Genomic DNA, 17653 nt, shown 5'->3' on the forward strand with positions numbered 1-17653 from the left:
ATAAAGTAGGGAAATGCAGCTCAACAGAATTTCAGATTTTGGAATTTTAGATTAGGGATATGCAACATGTACTTGAATTTTTTTGAAGTTTACTGGCATATTTAATCAAAGTCATGCATTATTTCCTATGATTATAATAAGTGAAATGAAAAAAACTTAAAAATAAGCCTTACAAATTAGCAGCAAGGCTTTCTGATTTGCTTTTTGTTGTTGCTGTAGTTTTATTTATTTTTGTAAAATAGACATTGCATCTTGTAGTTAACTTACAATTTCCTCCACTTTATAAAATGAAACACAAAATAACGAATGACTTCCTTACTTCATTTTTACTTTTGAAATACTCAAAAATGTGTTTAACTCCAGTCTGTTTATTGTCAATGTTAATATTTGCATAGAGTTGTCATTTTTTGAGTTAATAATTTGCAATATTTTACAGTGTATCTTCTGTACAATTTAATCTATATATGTAGTACAAGCATTAAGTAGCATAGAGAATGCAGAGTTTTTATGCTATGTCCTACAGCAGTCGGAAACTCCTATTCCAGGGATCTTGATTGTGTCTAGTATAAAATCAAAAATATAAAGGACTGATTTAAGTAAGTCTCTTCAATCTTTAGTATTTTGTGTCTTTAAAAAAATTAAATGTTAAATTTATTTTAGAAATACTTAAAAATAAATAATTGCCTTGCTTTTTGTTTCTGGTGCAGTTCAGCACACCCCTAATCTTTCTCCTAGAGTTGCATAGAATTCAACACGCTGTTTGATGCTCTGTCAGAGTGAACACAGCAGCCCTGCCCACCTTTTCTAGACGGTGCACTAATCCTCAGTAACGTTGGCAGCCCTGTGTTGTCTTTAATTACTTGTCTGCAGGGCTTCTGCACTAATCCACAGATTCGTTTATTTTGTTACTGAGACCTTTCTGGAGTTTATAAATGTTGTACAAGACAGTGCAATAAGATGTGAACATTACTGACTGCCCACTGTAAATTAACATAGATTGCAAACACAATGCTGCTCATTGAATGTGATAGAGAAGAGGGGAGCGGTGGAATTCCTGGACAAATGAAGCTGCCTTTGTCAATTTGGGAAAAAGATTAAACTGAGGAATGCATCCTATTTCCATTTGCTTGCATTTTTACTGTAAGACACAATTGAAGCCAAAAAAATATGCTGGCTATCCTGCACAGTTTGTGTTATTATATAATAAAATGTGATTTATTTTCGGTTTATTTCAGAGTTTGATCAATTTTTTTTGGCTATTTTTCACCCTTAGTTCTTCTGGAAAACAATGTATTGTTCAGCTATTTAGCGTTCCAGAGGAAGCATTAATCTTGCTTAATCTTTTTACTGTGTGTGTGTGTGTTGTGCTGCTCCTTGAGCATTTGGAACAAAAAGGTGTTGATGGTGCAAAATTCAGAAATTTTGGAAAATGGACAGGTTCTGAAAGCCTATTGGAGGTGTTTATCTAATTCCTTGTCTGTTAAGGCTTTTCAGTCTGTATGTTTTAAAAGTTGAACAGAAACTTTATTTCAACCATTTTTCAAATATGTAAATAGAAGTAAACCAGTTTAACTGTGTAGAAGTTAAAATTAGATTTTAAACATCATCCAGTTGTATCCCTGTTCATTTTGAAAGCTCTGTTTAAATGCAAGAGCTGGCTTCATTCTTATTTATTCTGTAGATAACTGAATGTTCTTATCAAGTCTCCTCTCATGTTTTATCTGAAGATGTTCAGCTACTTTCTTTTTTTCATGATAGCCTGTACACTGCAACAGTAGAATGTCTGGTAAAGACAATCATCAGGCAGCAGTTAGAAGAAAGCCAGTACATTCTGGCTTGTATTTATTTACTAAGGCATGAACATGGATATCTGTTACAGCCAGAGAGAAGTGTAGAGATCCTTAGATGTCATTCTAGGATTCTTTTGAACATTCAGTTTAAGTTCTACAGGAAGATGCACAAATAATATAAATGTAAGTTATAAAAGATTAACAAATACTGTATACACATTAAAAGTTATTTTGTTTTTTTTAATGGTTATTAGAGAATGTTACTAACCATTTTAGAGGCTGTAGTGAAAATTGTCTACACCAGCAGAGACACATAATTCTGTACACCATGACATATCCATGAAAATAGATGTTTGCTGATCTGCAGTGATAATCACTGTGTCGGCTTAAGAGGCCTGCTTTCCACGTGATTGGTGACAATCTTTGGGGTACAAATGAAATATCTGGTTTTGGTGCATTACTCTAAGAACCACTACTATGATACTTTTTTAACAATTGCCGAATTGTGTGTTTCTCAGAATACGCATAATGGGATATTGTTCCAAAAATCCCTTGTATCAATTTGAAGGAGCCTGAATGAACACACAGCTCCACAATCAAAATACTTAGTTCTGATGAATATGGCATGTCTTTTCTCTCCAAGAATCTCACAAATACTGTAACAGAACTAGTATAACAAAATGCTAGTTTCTCCTGATTACATTTGCTACTGCTGAAAATGACAGTATTACACTTTGCCATATGCAGGGATACTTTTTCATATGGTAATCAGGTCAACTGTGTTTCTTATTTTAAAATGTGTAGAGACCATTAAACTATGCTTTGTAAATTTACCATTTGATTGGTTAACTTGGTGTCAGATTATTTTAGCATCTAGTTATGGCTGTTTCATTTGCTGAATTAATAAATCTTCTGGCTTATTCATTTTTACACATGACCCAGTTCTAATTTACCTCATTCCTTTTTATTGCATTCATTGTTTCCTCCATTTTGTAGATTTCTTTTAAATAAGTCAGGACAGGTTTTAATTAAACAAAGATCTCAGTAAGAAAAGGTAACATTTTAAGAACTATAATATAATATAGTTCACTCAGTTTCAATATTTGAGGGAAACAATTACTGCACATTTTAAATAATCGCAAAGAAATTATTTATCTGGCACATCATTTTCACATACTTCTTCTTTGTTTGTATTAAATTCCTTTTAAAAGTAAGTATTTTTATGCAGAACTTTTTATACAATTATCATGTCAGTTTAGTATATCATGAATACTTAGTTATATTCCATCAATCGGTCAATGTTTATTTCAAATAGTGCTCTTCAGAAATCATGTTGTTAGAAGATGCCATGCAAATAAAACAAGACAAGAGTAGAGACTTATAATATTATTCAATATACTTTAAACTGCAAATAATCTTTTGACAAATAAATGTTGAATTGATGTATGAAGATAGGCATTTGGCAACACAGCAGAACTGGGATTAGTACACTTGGCAACGAAGATCCAAAATAAGTCTGACTACAGGCATAACCAATTAAAATACTAGAAAGGAAAGGTTACTTCTTAATTGTGATTTGGATGTGGCCACTTATAGAGCCTCAGAGGTGGTCCATGGAAGAGATTGTTCCACGAAGCTGAAACCATAAAGCAGCAGTAAATGAGACTTTCACAATGAGTCTTTGGAATAGTCAGGAGGCACCAGAATGTGTATTTGTGTTTAGGACATAAAATAATAATACAATAAAAAGAAAAATGCTTAAAAATAAGGGAGAGGGGGAGAGAGAGAATGAGAATATAGCAGACCAAGATAAGAAAGAGCTTCAAAATGTACAGTAGGCAGTGTAGTAGTAATATTTAACACTGTCTCTGTGTAAACAATTGTGGGTAGGCAAAAGATTGTCACATCAAACACTTGCAGCTTGGAGATGCAAGCAGTTTCTGAACCTGCTGATTTGATGTTGTGGTGGTTGAATACTTCAGAATGGTTTTGGATTTATTTTGTTCTGTTACCTGAGGTCATCAGTTAGAGAAAGATTTTGTGGTGCAAAGGTAACAGTCTTAGAGGATTGTTTCCCCTTTCAAATTTACTTAAGTCCTTTAAACATGTTGACATTGTTTTACCTTCTTCATAATAATCTCAGCATTGTAGATTGAGATCATATCTTGATATCCAACTTTCAGTTGTTGCTCCATAGATTCTTACTCAGATATTCACTCTCACTCCATACATTTAAATGCACAATTTCTTAATTACACATTTGTTTTACAAACAAAAAAACTCTTAAATTGTCACAACTTAATTCTGTCTGACCACAACAATGTTTTCATAATGTATGCTATAATGCTTCATGTTCAATACAAAACCAAATTTTCTGTGCTCACAGCTGTTATACTAGTGACATATTTTCAACCAGGCTTGTGTCCATCAGCAGCACAATTCAAAATCATGCATGTTGCTTCTTGTAGTCTAGGTTATCCTTCTTTAGTTTATGTCATGGTCAAACTATGTCAATGTGTGTATTACAGTTGGACATAATGATAAAGTAGCATTTAAAAGTTTTGGTATTTTCCCCTCCACTCCGCCGTTTGTCTGCTGGTTGAATACATTCTGATTTACACCATATGTTGTTTGGATATTGCTAGAACACCTCCGAGTCCCTAAATGTGTACTTGTAAAAAAATTGTGGAATATTTATTAGAAACATCCATATGTTTGAATTTCTGTAAGTTTCATATAATCAGAAAATGCCTTACCATCCATATTCTTTCCAGTTGTTAAGAGAAATTTTTAATAACTCATTATATTTGTGAACTGTCAAATTTTTTAATATTTTTGTGATTGTCATTTGATTCATAGGTCTGTTTCCCATAGTTTCTAAAACCCTCTTGAACTGTTTCAGCCTTCATGAATTTGTGCTTTTTACAAATCTGTCAGTCATTTTCTGAACTGCTTTGTCCTGAAACCGGGTCATGGAGCCTATCCCAGCTACCATAGGGCGCAAGGCAGGAACAAAACACTGGACAGGGCGCCTTTATTTATAATTCATATTTAGTAAAACTTTTAGAGTGAGTAACATATGCAGTGTTAAAGGGATATTAGCATGGAACCGTTTTTTTGCCTATTAGGAGTAGTATAGTACATAATTTCTAACAGGGGCTCCAAACAATGATCTTTTTTTTTTTTTTTCCGGTTGAAACTAGGCAATGTATCTCAGTACTGTGCAGTCACACACACACACACACACACACACAAAAGAAAAGGTAAGATGATCTTTAATTGACTTGCAGCCAAAAGTACTGCGAGTGTACTGTCATATAATTGGTGCTGTGTCGAGGCCAATGCAGTGGCCTAAAGCACTCCATATGCTTCTGGGGTGTGGTATGATCAGGTACCTCCCATTTGCCAGGTGTACCTAGGAAGGCTTCATAAAGCTTGTGGAAGCAGCTGACCTTTAAAAATTGCTTCATGTTCGAATGTTGACTTGGATTTACAGCATAATAGTGAGAGAAAGAGAGAGAGAAGCAAGCAAGAAAGCAATAGGCAGAGAGAGCAACTAGCTGATCACAGATTTGCTGTGAGCATTCTGTGCCTTTTTTTTTTTTTTGCCGCTTGCTTCTCATTGGAGTGTAAGAGTCTGCTGTCAACTTAGTTTTGCACTTGGACTGCCTGCTTCCACAGCTTCAAAGAGAACTCTGTTTCTTTTTTTTTACCTTGATATTTTTAATGTTACCTTTCTATAACAGCTATTGCGGAATCATTTTGATTTGTCAACCTAAGGTAATGATTGTTTCTAAGTGGTGAAAAGAAGAGAGAAATGTTACATTGTCTGCTTGTTTCCACTAATTACAATTCCTAAATTTAACACAAAGCGAAGACAAAGAACTGACTACACAATGAAAAGAAATGCATTCCTTAAAATATTTTGATAGACTGCACATTTCAGTTTTCGTTTGAGAGAAAGAAAAAAAAAACAACCAGCCAGGATGCATCTCATGGTGAACTCCTCTCAACAAGCAATGCTGAAGATGCTACCACATTTTGTGGAGAATGCTGTTCTCACACAGACCGAGATCTACCGAATGTGAGTCTCCTTAAGTCCATTGTGATGTGCAAGGATTTGGTTTGGGGGTCTTCACATTCATTGCAAAGTTCAATGTAGCTGAGTTTCCCATGTAATCAACATGAATGCTGTACTTGCTGGTAAGAAGCGACTTTTGTTCTGTTTTTTAGGTTGAATAAATTGAGACAGTGTTTAAATATATTTAGTTCCTTTACAGAGATCTTAGTCACTGCTGAGACTTAATGGATTTTCTTTGATCTTTTTCAGCTTTGTTTTTGCTGTTTGTTTAATTTTAAGACCATGGATTCATTCTTTTGATTTTAAATAGGTTTCAGTTTCCCTGCATAGTTTAAAGATCTGCACAGAGGTTACTATGCTTAGAGACAGAGAGTTATAACATTCAGCGGACCAACAGTGGCTTGAATAGACTCTGCCTGTCCACGACCTTATACTGCAGAATGTTGTTTCAGGAAATGCTTGGCCAGAATAATTCATTTTTAAGGAATGTAATTTCTTCAGCAATAAAATGTTACTATGTTGTGACCTAGGTAATGTGTCGGTTCAAGGTGTTACTTAAATTAAATAGCAACAACGGTCAAGTAGTTTCTTTGTTCTTTTTTTCCTTACACTAAGATCAACTATTAACTCTAAAAAACATTTTTTTGCAAATTTTCCTTCCGCTAAATTGCCTTCCATCTATAGACATCCTGAAAACAATACAAATAAATGAAGTAAATTGGAAGAAACTGTGCTAAACTCACATACTCCATTTTTTTAACTTGCCTTTAATTCCCCAGTAAACTGATTCATTCCCCAGAAAATGATTAGAAATAAGCCTGCTATTCCTTTTCTAAAATTATGTGTGCTTCTTTTGCCCACCTTTCTAATTACTGCGGTTAAAGTGCTAGTGCAGTTGTTTTCTTATTAATTAGCATGTCTGTGACTGAACTGTAGACAGGTCTGCAGTGGTTGATTGAAAGTAATGTAGATTATATGGCTGATAAGTTTAATTATGTCTTTGCAAGTGTTATGTAATTTAAGAGAACAGATGTGAAAATTACCCAAGCAGTTTAGGGTGGAAATGAGTTTAATGCTTTTGTACAGTATGCAAAATGTTTAGAGCAGAGGTCTGTACTCTAGTTTGCATTGAACTTGCCAAAGATCTTGATCATTTTCTGATAGCTTGAACTAAACAGTTTTAAGACGTCTGAGGAGTCAGAGTTTGTACTCTGATACTCCTTTTGTGTCTCTCTATTTATTCCATTTCTGGATGATGATCTTTTGCATATACCAAATGTCAAAATATTAAATGAGTGGTGAGGCAGTGTTTTGTTTTGATGTGCTTAAGCTTGTTTTTTTTTTTTTTTTTATTATTACACTGCCTTAAAAGAAAACTAAAACACATCTTTTATTAAATTGGAATATAAAATATATATTACATAATATATATAATATATATGCTATATAAATATATTATTATTATTATTGTTGTTATTAAGTATTAGTAACCACATCTTTTAATGTTAAACAAGTTTATGGGTTCATTCTGTTGGGCCTGTAATTAGTGATGCTGTTTTTGTTCTCATTTCAGCTTAAGTGAAAGCTTCTTTATGGTGAAAGGGGCTGCTCTATTTCTACAGCAGGGAAGTACTCTACAAGGTCAGAAGGTACACTCTCATCACAAACATGCAGGTAAGGAAAGGGTCCAATAAGCCTGAATGCACACACATCATCTTTTGTCTATTTTCATAAAGTGGCAGTGAATTCCGGTAACTGGAAAGAAGCGTCAGTACTTCAAAGTTTAAATTAAAAACAAAAAAAAAATCACTGTTTTCAAGAATTTAAATAAATTGGGGATAAAAATGTTTTACCCTTTATAGCATTGTCATGAGTGCTTAATATTAGATCACTTAAAACTGCTCTGGTTTTAAATGTGGTGTTGATTAAGATCCTATTTAATCTCAGTGTACAATCCTTTACAGTAAAACTCATCAACACCTTTGTATTTGTATGAAATTAAAATATTATGTGTGAAACCAAAAAAAAACAAACAAAAAAAAAAAACTCTGGTTTGCTAATCTTGTGAATGCATTGCAGCTAAATAACAAAGCTTGAACAGGTGATGGGCAAATAAGAGAGAGAAATGAGCTGTTAACTGTCCAGAATGGATGTCTCTGAGCAAAATCCCCCTTTCGTATTTTTTCTTCATAAGGCTGTTTAATTTTGACTTGACAGTTTGTTAAATTACTTTCCCAGAAGGAAGTAGCTGACTCGTGCTGCCTTGGCATAAGACTGACAGGAAGGCCAACTGCGTGCCTGAATTCAATAAGACAGGGAAAGAGCAATTATGCACTTTTTTTCTGGGAAACTTCCTTGGCTGATTGGAATCTGCTTAAGGCTGTCCAGCTCAAAAAAAAAATAACTTCATCAGAAAACTGATGACTTGGTCAGCTTTTTTTTTCCTTTATTTGGGGAGGTAGGGTGTGAAATTGCAGAGAAAAGATTGGCTTTTTTGTGACTGTTTGGATACAAATTGCTCTTTGACCTTAGAGCCGTTGTAATGATTCAAAGAAGAGCAAACTGTTGAAAAAGAATTTAACTTTGTCTTTTAAATAGTATCTTATTGTTTTTATAGTAATGTAAAATAAAACTGCAGATTGAAAAGTCTTAACAGTGTTTTGTTTTTCAAACTATGCTTCTATATTTTACTTAATTTCTGAAGTAGGCTATGGGGCAGTGTAGTGAAAAGATTACCAATAGCTATTAGCTATTATGTAGTGTGCCCTACAAAGTCAGTCAGGACAAGTTATGCTTAAGTTCTGTGCACCCGCATCTGGAGCCCTATGTGTAGCTTTGTTCTCCATGTTATATCAGCGACAAAGCAACTAGTTGGAAAGTAATTATATGATAAAGGGAAAGAAGGTATTTAGCTTTTCAGTTTAAAGTAGAATTTGAGGGGCTTTAAACCTTTGCTAAGAAACTTTTTGGGTCAAGGAAAACTTTTCTTAACTCTGCTGATCTTAGACCATTTTTCATGAAAACTTTTCCATGTTCTAGTTTCACATCCCTATCCTTTGTAAGTTCAAGTTATTTAACTTCTCTTTCGACTTTACTTTTTCAATGGCAGGTTAGTTTTCAATTGGGCATCCTTAGTTTATTGCTTTCACGGTACAGCACAGGAGCCATTTTTCCAAGGCCTGCATTTCATAAGAGAAGTTGAGTGATATGTTCTTATCTTATACTTATTAACAGAGCCTTTACTTGGCATTTTCTATTTGTATCACTTCAGATCACTTGAGGGAAATATTTTTTTAACATTTCCAGTAGCATTGCCCTTTTTTCTTAGAAATATTTATTTTAAATTACACTTAGATTCCTGCTTCTTCATACATTCTAAGTATATAATTGTAATGTTTCATACACCTTAGATTCTTAAGAACTTGAATGACCATTGTTTTTTCTTGCAGTGTTTCATAAAATTTCATCTTCATAAGGCTAGTGTTACACTGGTTGTCACAGGCACTTTTAAATTTTTTTTTTGTTTTGATATACTTTGTTAGGGGATTAACAGTCTTTATGCATGACGTTTGGGGGTCAGTGGACAGGTTCATATAATATGATGTGGGCTTAAATTCATTTTCTACATGGTATTGTGCACATTTGTATGCATTTCCTTTTCTTCCATATTGTTAATATCCCATGACACTTTTTCACCTCTCTGTTCCCAGAAACATGTGCATGTCTTCCCTATGATTGTAGTTTTTGGTGAATATAGAGTTTATTTAGCATCTTTCACAGGGCACAGCATGACAACATACTTTTTTTGAAGGTAATAGGAAGATAGCAGGTTTTAATAATTTAGTCAGAAACAGATCTCTTAAAAATCAATTTCCTCATTTTTCTAACATCTTTTTAATATTTTGTTTTCTTTCAACAAATTCACATTCCTTGCTACAGATCTGCTGTTGCCCAAATTAGCTAATTATTTTTTATAGTGTTGATTTCACTTTGGCATTTTTCGCCTTTCATCCTTAAGAAAAGATATGACTACTTACTGTGTTTAATTTGAAATTTAATAACGCACAAAACATTGTGTTTGCAGAATCACCTTTTCTACATCTCAATGGGTCATTCATACAAAAGGAATGCTTTCCACTGAAATAATTTGTGAGGTTTCTGCCTCTTATAATGCCTCTACCATTATGATTATGTTGACTAGACAAAAACAAAATTCTTTAATTTGACATTTGTCAACTGGTCTATTAAACATTGGGTAGTCCTTCAGCTGTATAGCTAATTGCCAAAACACAGTCATAGCCCTCTCTTGATTTGAACTTTTTGTGGTCTTTTGAGATTACATTTACTGTTTCAGGGTGTGTAAGGCTTACTACTATTTTTTTCTTAATAGCTTGTACTGTTCTAGTTAAATTAGTTTGTTTGTAGAAGCCACGTTATTATGCATGTACATACTGAGACATGGAATGTGTTAATATTTTATACAAGCATGTACAATACACATATGTTAACACTACCATATTTGTGAGTGTATCTTTCCTAAACATTGTTATCATCAGTTGTTTACAAAATGTTTCGTCCTTTTTATATTTTATTTTAGCTCCAGGGCAGTATTTCATTATAATGACTGAATGTTTCATCATTAGCTCAAAAATAAAAAAAAAACAGAATGTAGGAGGTACTGGGGGCTATACTACACACAAAAATGAATTAATTGGAGACATTATTACATTTATACAGGGGACAGATGATCTTATGTTCTCTAAAGTGCAAAACCTAGCAAAAAAATAGGTTTAGAAATAAACAGGATAGTGAAAAGAAATTCTGTTTCTTCCTGATTTTATAAGGTAATCAGTAAGTGTTAGAAGGCATACAGTTTTAACTTAAGTGTCATTATTTTATTTCTTAACTGCCCATTAACTCTGAAAGAAAAGTGATTGAATAAAAATTACAATTTAAATACGAAAAAATCCATCAGTTATTTTTCTTAATATAAAACTCTGTATTGAAGAGTTATAGGAATGTATTACTGCTATGTAGAGGTGTACTTTCTTGAAGTGTTTATTCATATATTTTCTCTTCACTCACATGTGAATGATATGTGTTATGAACTAGCACAAGGTATATTGTATCTAAGAAAAATTAAAAAACGACATCTCTTTCGCTTAGAGTATATGAGTTCTGTGGGAATAACCTTGACTTTACATATATTTTGTGCTCCAATAGAATGTTAATGTCCTGAAATGCATGACTGCTTAAAGTCAAAACACAATCATAATCAGTAATAATGTGAAGATTTTAAAAGAACATTCTACCCAAACATTATATTTCTTTTATATATTTAATTCCTCCCGTGTAGTTTGTGGTGATTGCTGAGAATTTATTTCAATCTTATGTTTTCATGGAGAATTACATAACAATGTTTCTGATATGGTGGGAGACAATTGTGAACAATGCTGGACAACAGCAAGCAATATAAAACTGTATATGAAAAAAGTTCATGTTACCCATCCATCCATCCATCCATTTTCTAACCCGCTGAATCCGAATACAGGGCCACAGGGGTCTGCTGGAGCCAATCCCAGCCAACACAGGGCACAAGGCAGGAACCAATCCCGGGCAGGGTGCCAACCCACCGCAGGACACACACAAACACACCCACACACCAAGCACACACTAGGGCCAATTTAGAATCGCCAATCCACCTAACCTGCATGTCTTTGGACTGTGGGAGGAAACCCACGCAGACACTGGGAGAACATGCAAACTCCACGCAGGGAGGACCTGGGAAGCGAACCCGGGTCTCCAAACTGCGAGGCAGCAGCGCTACCACTGCGCCACGTAGGATATCACAATAGATTTTTCATTGCACACTATTATCCAGTTTCATGTTACTCCAGTTAATGATATTAAAATCCAGCTTTATCTATCTGACAGATATACAATGTTTTATTACCAGGCCTCTGCTTGGAGATGTTGTTCTCAGTTCAGGTATTGTGCAGGATACATTTTAGCTAGAAAAGTGTGTGCAATGTACAGTTTATAGATGAGTTATAACATGCTTTACACAGACTAAAGAGGAATGTACTGTATATCTTAATGATGATTTAATTCCATTCTTTATAAAAGAATCTAATTGAAAGTTTTTTTTCTGTTGTTGCTTAGATTGTTTAGGGGCCCTCTCCTTGAAATAAGCAGATAGCCTGAAAATGCTACCTGTGTCTTCATAATTATTGTTAGTGTAGTTTCACACATAGATAGTAAAGGAAGGTTAGGGAAACTGAACTTTTTTTGTTTTCAAATATTTATGTAAGTTTAAATAACAATAATGAGCAATAGACAAAATAACAATAAGTAGGTTTCTCATAAAATTAAAAAAGCCACAGGAAGGCAATGATAGATAAATAATGATAGTAGTAATAGTAAAAAGGACACATGTCTAATAGACTTTCTAATGCGGAAACCGTGTGTTGCTAGAGGATTATATTTGAGACATAGTTACTCAAAAGATGCATACATGTTGTGTAGGTCTCCAGATTCCTTGTAACTTGAATTAAATACTGTGTATGTACATTTTTCATTTGAGGTGGCTAGGTATAGTAAACATTCATGACATATTCCCATATAAACTAAAAGCTCAGACTTGGCTGTAATTGCCTGTACTAACCCTTTGTTACACAGGCTAAAAAAACATGTTCTATCCCTAATTGGAGTGCTTTTGTAACGGGACTGTAGACCTTACCTCCTTTGGAAAGGAGGAATGAATTTCCACCAGCACTAAAACTTGAAAGTTTAAATTTCACACATTAGATAAAATGGGCCATGACTCTAGATGTGTAGGAGATTAAGTAAGGAATAATCAAGTTTAATTTGAACTTGTTTACTATTATCCTGGTGATTGGTTTTAATTCAAAAATGAACAAACATATTTGGTCCCTAGTTTCAGGTACTTGTCTTATGTTATGAAAATATATACAGAAAAGCAAAATATTGTTTCCCTAAGGAAACAGCACCACCGTCCATCAATTCTTAATTGGGTCTGTTGTTTGAAAAACAGAAGCTATGTATGAATCTGGACTGACTGTCCTAAAAAGTATTACATTAGCATTTTTGAAAAATTGTCCTCTAGCTGACACTTGATCCTTTAACCTTGGGAATGGTGAGGAATTGAGCAGCTTCCTTTGGGACCACAAACATGATTCTTTAAAGTCCTTTGTCTGTTGTCCAGTTGAAGCCAAGGACATGGGCAGTCATTTAGTTGGAGACTGCACACTGCAGCAACTGTCTGGCTGCTTGATAAACACTTAAGTAGCACAAAGGATTTCTGTTGACATGCCTGGGCCTATCCCACCAGTGACCACTGTCAGCACTTCTGTTCTTTTGTGGGCTGAATTCTGCTTAACTTATTATCAAGAATAGTGATACTTGTGTACACTTAAGTGTCATCATCTTGTCTTCTGTTTTGAATTCAGTAGTTTGTTCAGGAATACCTCTTTCGTTAATAGTATCAGTACTTTCCATGATTTTACAAAAGTAAAAGAAACGTGTGAGTACACACTGTAAGCTGTAGTTGATTCGATACTTTGTTTCCTTTATTTATTAGCTTTATATAGTATACTTACCTCATTACATTCATTCAAAGAAGTTCGTTCATCTTTACACCCGGTTTATTTGATGTGAGGTCTCGGGGGCAAGATCTTGTCCTGCAGCATCAGAGAAAAGACAGGCACCAAGTCTGGACGAGGCATCAGCCCATTGCAAGACACACCTGGGTGAGAGTCACCTATTAACTTAATGTGTGTCTTCAGCAAACTGGAGATAAAACAAATAACAATGCACGCATACAGAAGAAGTTTTAAACTCCACACAGACTGTGACTGAGCTGAGGATTTGAACCATGAGTGAGCAGCACCACAAATCCTAAATGTATGCAAGTTAGCTTAAGTGGTAACATATTAAATTTGCATGGTGTGTATGAGAGCATTTGTAGTTACGAACTGGTAACTCCTTCTTGGTTGATTTCTGCCTTAAGCTGTATGCTGCCCCTCACTCCCCTGATTTGAAATAATGCAACCAAAGCAAAAAAAGTTTTATAATTTTAGTTCTGTTTCTGGCTCACATAGTCTTTTGCTCCTAACAAAGTCTTTGTCATTTTCTTTATCGCCAAGGTGATTTACCCCAGCATCTTCAAGTGATGATCAATCTTCTTAGATCGGAAGACAGAATTAAACTGGTAAGTAGAACAACTCTCTAAAAATGTACTGGGATAAAAGTCACTGAAAGTATTAATAGTATGGCAAAGTGAAAATAATAGCAGCTTGACTGTGCATTTGTTATATATCCATGCAATGACAACATTTTTCTCAACCTGAGAATTCTTATGTTTTATTTGAAGGTACTTTAATACATCCATTAAATTATGTAAACTACTGTTTATTAGTTTTTAATGCTCTGTGCATGGTGTGATAAAAATATTTTATACAATTGAATAATATATATGTTTGTCTTATGTTTATTGCTGTGTAGGCTGTGCGATTAGAAAGTGCTTGGTCTGACAGAGTCAGGTACATGGTGGTGGTTTATACTAATGGCCGACAGGACACAGAGGAAAATATTCTGCTGGGCATGGACTTCACAAGCAAAGAGAGGTAATAGCAGTCCCCAAATAACATATTTCTGCTCCGTTGAAATATTTGAAAGTCAGGAAGGACTTCTATTATTAGAAGTCAGCTTTGTAGCCTGTATTCTTGATCAGGGCATCATTATGTACTTTTTAAATTACTTAGCTCAGGTAAATATTACGTTTCCTCCTTGTTTGCAAATAGTAATAAGTACTTAGTAATTAGTAAATTCAGAAAATTACAAGTTTTCTATCAAACAAAGAAAGCAAAAGTTCTGTGTGTAAAAGTAGTTAAAAGAATTAAGACTTTTTTCGAAACCAGTTTAGAGAATTATGATGTGATGTAGTCTAGTGTCAAAAGTACTGTAAATGTACAGTATGCTATAGCAGCTATGCAGTTGGAAAGCCTTTTTTTTTTTTAATTCCGTAACATTTAGGGGCGGAGTGGTTGCTCTGAAGATAATGATCTGTTCTGGTATCCCGAAGGTTACCGGTTCGAATCCCCATCACTGCCAAAAAAGATCCTACTCTGCTGGGTCCTTGAGCAAGGCCCTTAACCTTCAATTGCTCCAGGGCACTGTACAATGACTGACCCTGTGCTTTGACCCCAAGGGGTATGCGAAAACGAACAAATTCCTAATACGAGAAATTGTATAAGGTGAAATAAAGAACAAAGAAAAAAAAAACAGTTACAGTGCAAGTAAAAAAAATGCCCTGGTGTAAAGAGATGTATTAAAATAAGATTTTCCCCCATTATGTTTGCTTCTGGTACTATTATTACAGACAGCTGTGGCTTCAAATGGACATGGCCATAAAATCCTATATGAATTGTATCTGAATAATAATAATAATAATAATAATAATTATAATAATTATTATTATTAATTTGGAAAGTTGGTTCTATTTATCGTGTGTTATTTCAACAGATGCTGCACAATTGGAATGGTACTGCCCCTCTGGAGTGACACCAAGATTCACCTGGATGGTGATGGGTAAGATTTATGCCTCTGAGTGATGAGTTTATTTAAGAGCTGGATTTCTGTGGTGGAACATTTCAACCATTACTTAAGGGAAACAATGTTGGAGACTAATTAAAATAATTTTTGGATTTCTGAAATGATGGTATAGAATATAATAGGAACAGTATTTTTGAAAGCATGATTGTAAAGTTGGCAAAGTGATTTTCATTTTGGCATTAAAAGTGAGTTTTCAGTCTTTCCTGTCTTGCAATATATAGCTGTTAAATCAACTTTAAAAGCTTACATGTACAACAAAATTGTTAACGTTGTTAAGTCATAAAGCTAATTTATTGAAACGAATATGACTCTAACTGCCATTATATTAACTAGAATATGGACATGTGATATAGAATAACCTGCACTGTACTCCATATAGCAGCTGATGGGTACATTTTCAAAACCGGGAACTACTCATACTTGAGGTCAATGTACACATGCTAGAAAGTTAAACAAGGTTGTGAGCACTACATTGATCCTGTCCTTGTCATAAATAAAGGAGCAGAAGCTTTTCAAACCAACTTAATACAGTTCAAGGTTGCAGGTAGTTGAAGCTTATCTGGGCAGCATAAAAAAAACTGCAAAATAAGACGGAAGAAAAATTCATTATCCTGTATGCTGAATGTGGGTGGAGCTTGAGTCTTACCCTGCTGTGGTGGGGTGTTCCTGTTTTGTTTGCACCAGGAATTCTCAATTGTCTTCTTTCTCCCACAGAGGCTTTAGTGTGAACACAGCAGGAAGAACACACATCTTTAAGCCTGTGTCAGTGCAAGCCATGTGGTAAGTGCACACCTTTTTGTTTAATGGCAGTTAAGTTAGAATGTTTAAGTGTTCATTTCACTATTTCATTGACTTTTTGATATTTTGCTTTGTTTATTTATCTGTGCTACTCTGGTAATGCAATTTGTTTGTAAAGTAATCTTCTGTTATAATTTTATTTACCTTTGTGATTCTGTTTTAAATGGAAAGTACAATATAAAACACAAATTGCATTATTGTCTTATTAGCTTTAATAGTAGACTCCCTGTTGATACTGAGGTATTTAGTTTGACACTTAAAGCAGTCTGCTCTCTTAGAGAACAGGCTAGCAAAGTAAACCCTGAAGGACCCATAACACACCACAACATGAATTAAGTGGGTTTGGGAGTGAAGTATCCATATCCTGTTAATTCAGTACTAATTTAAGTTGTGTTATGTAAAATTGCATGGTTCAAAAGTTCTTTTGTAAGTTTTCTAAATGTAAACCTGAAGATGTTGAGAAAAACCACAATAAAGTCTATTATGGAGTTTTTTGGTCATGTTTAACGTCAGATTACAAATTTATCCTCACTGTGTGTAATTGTACTTCACAGAATACTTGAACTGGTTTGTAGTGCCACATGGTGGTAAAGTTTATGTAACTGCAGATATGCTGCCTTATTGTGCTTTTCATCTATAGTGCTGATACAATACCTAGTTTCTATTTTTTAAATTAGTTATCTCATAGTTATTTTAAATAAAAATACTCTTAAGTTTAATATAAATTAACATAAAGTCTTTTCCACAGGTCTGCTTTGCAGATTCTCCACAAAGCCTGTGAGATTTCCCGACGGTACAACTATTATCAGGGCAGTGTAGCTCTTACATGGATGAGCTACTATGAAAGTTGTATCTCTTCTGAGCAGAGTTGCATCAATGAGTGGAATGCCATGCAGGATTTGGAATCCACTCGGCCAGACTCGCCTGCTATGTTCGTTGACAAGTATGTTTTATCTTTTCTTTTGTCTATAACTGCATAAAATGTCTGTAAGTCCTTACAGCAAAGTGGCTATGATGATTTATGACAGAGCTTTCTTCCCATTTAAATTATGCCAAGTTACAAAAATGTTCCAAAGATAATTCTTGTATAGCAGGGTTTATTTATTTATTTTTGTTTTTGTTTATCTTCATTTTGCTTTAAGTAATTTGAAAATATAAATGGCATGGTTGGATAATTATCTCAAACTGCCTGGAGATTTCAGAAATTTGCTGTTCATTTGTTCATGTATTTAACAACATTTTAATTAAAGTTAATCTTTCTAATGATTGTAGAGTTACATATGACATATAATGATTGGGTAATTAGTTTAATACTTTATAAGTAACTGGCTCAGCTAGAATAAAAATCCTT

General features: G+C 34.2%; 1 protein-coding gene across 3 annotated transcripts in view; it reads left to right on the forward strand.

The window, feature by feature from the left end:
• The window catches only part of ssh1a (slingshot protein phosphatase 1a), an 83293-nt gene that overhangs the window by 52643 nt on the left and 12997 nt on the right, over positions 1-17653 (forward strand). For 2 of the 3 annotated variants that reach the window (XM_039771826.1, XM_039771824.1), the window contains exons 3-8: positions 7445-7545; positions 14037-14101; positions 14395-14516; positions 15415-15480; positions 16219-16284; positions 17051-17245. In XM_039771826.1, the coding sequence (XP_039627760.1) occupies positions 7445-7545; positions 14037-14101; positions 14395-14516; positions 15415-15480; positions 16219-16284; positions 17051-17245 (615 nt within the window). Of the gene's footprint in view, positions 1-5416; positions 5875-7444; positions 7546-14036; positions 14102-14394; positions 14517-15414; positions 15481-16218; positions 16285-17050; positions 17246-17653 lie in introns of those variants that run through there. The other variant, XM_039771825.1, reaches the window with a different exon arrangement.

The sequence above is a fragment of the Polypterus senegalus genome, chromosome 12, assembly GCF_016835505.1.
Source record: "Polypterus senegalus isolate Bchr_013 chromosome 12, ASM1683550v1, whole genome shotgun sequence".
Classification (NCBI taxonomy): Eukaryota; Metazoa; Chordata; class Cladistia; order Polypteriformes; family Polypteridae; genus Polypterus; species Polypterus senegalus.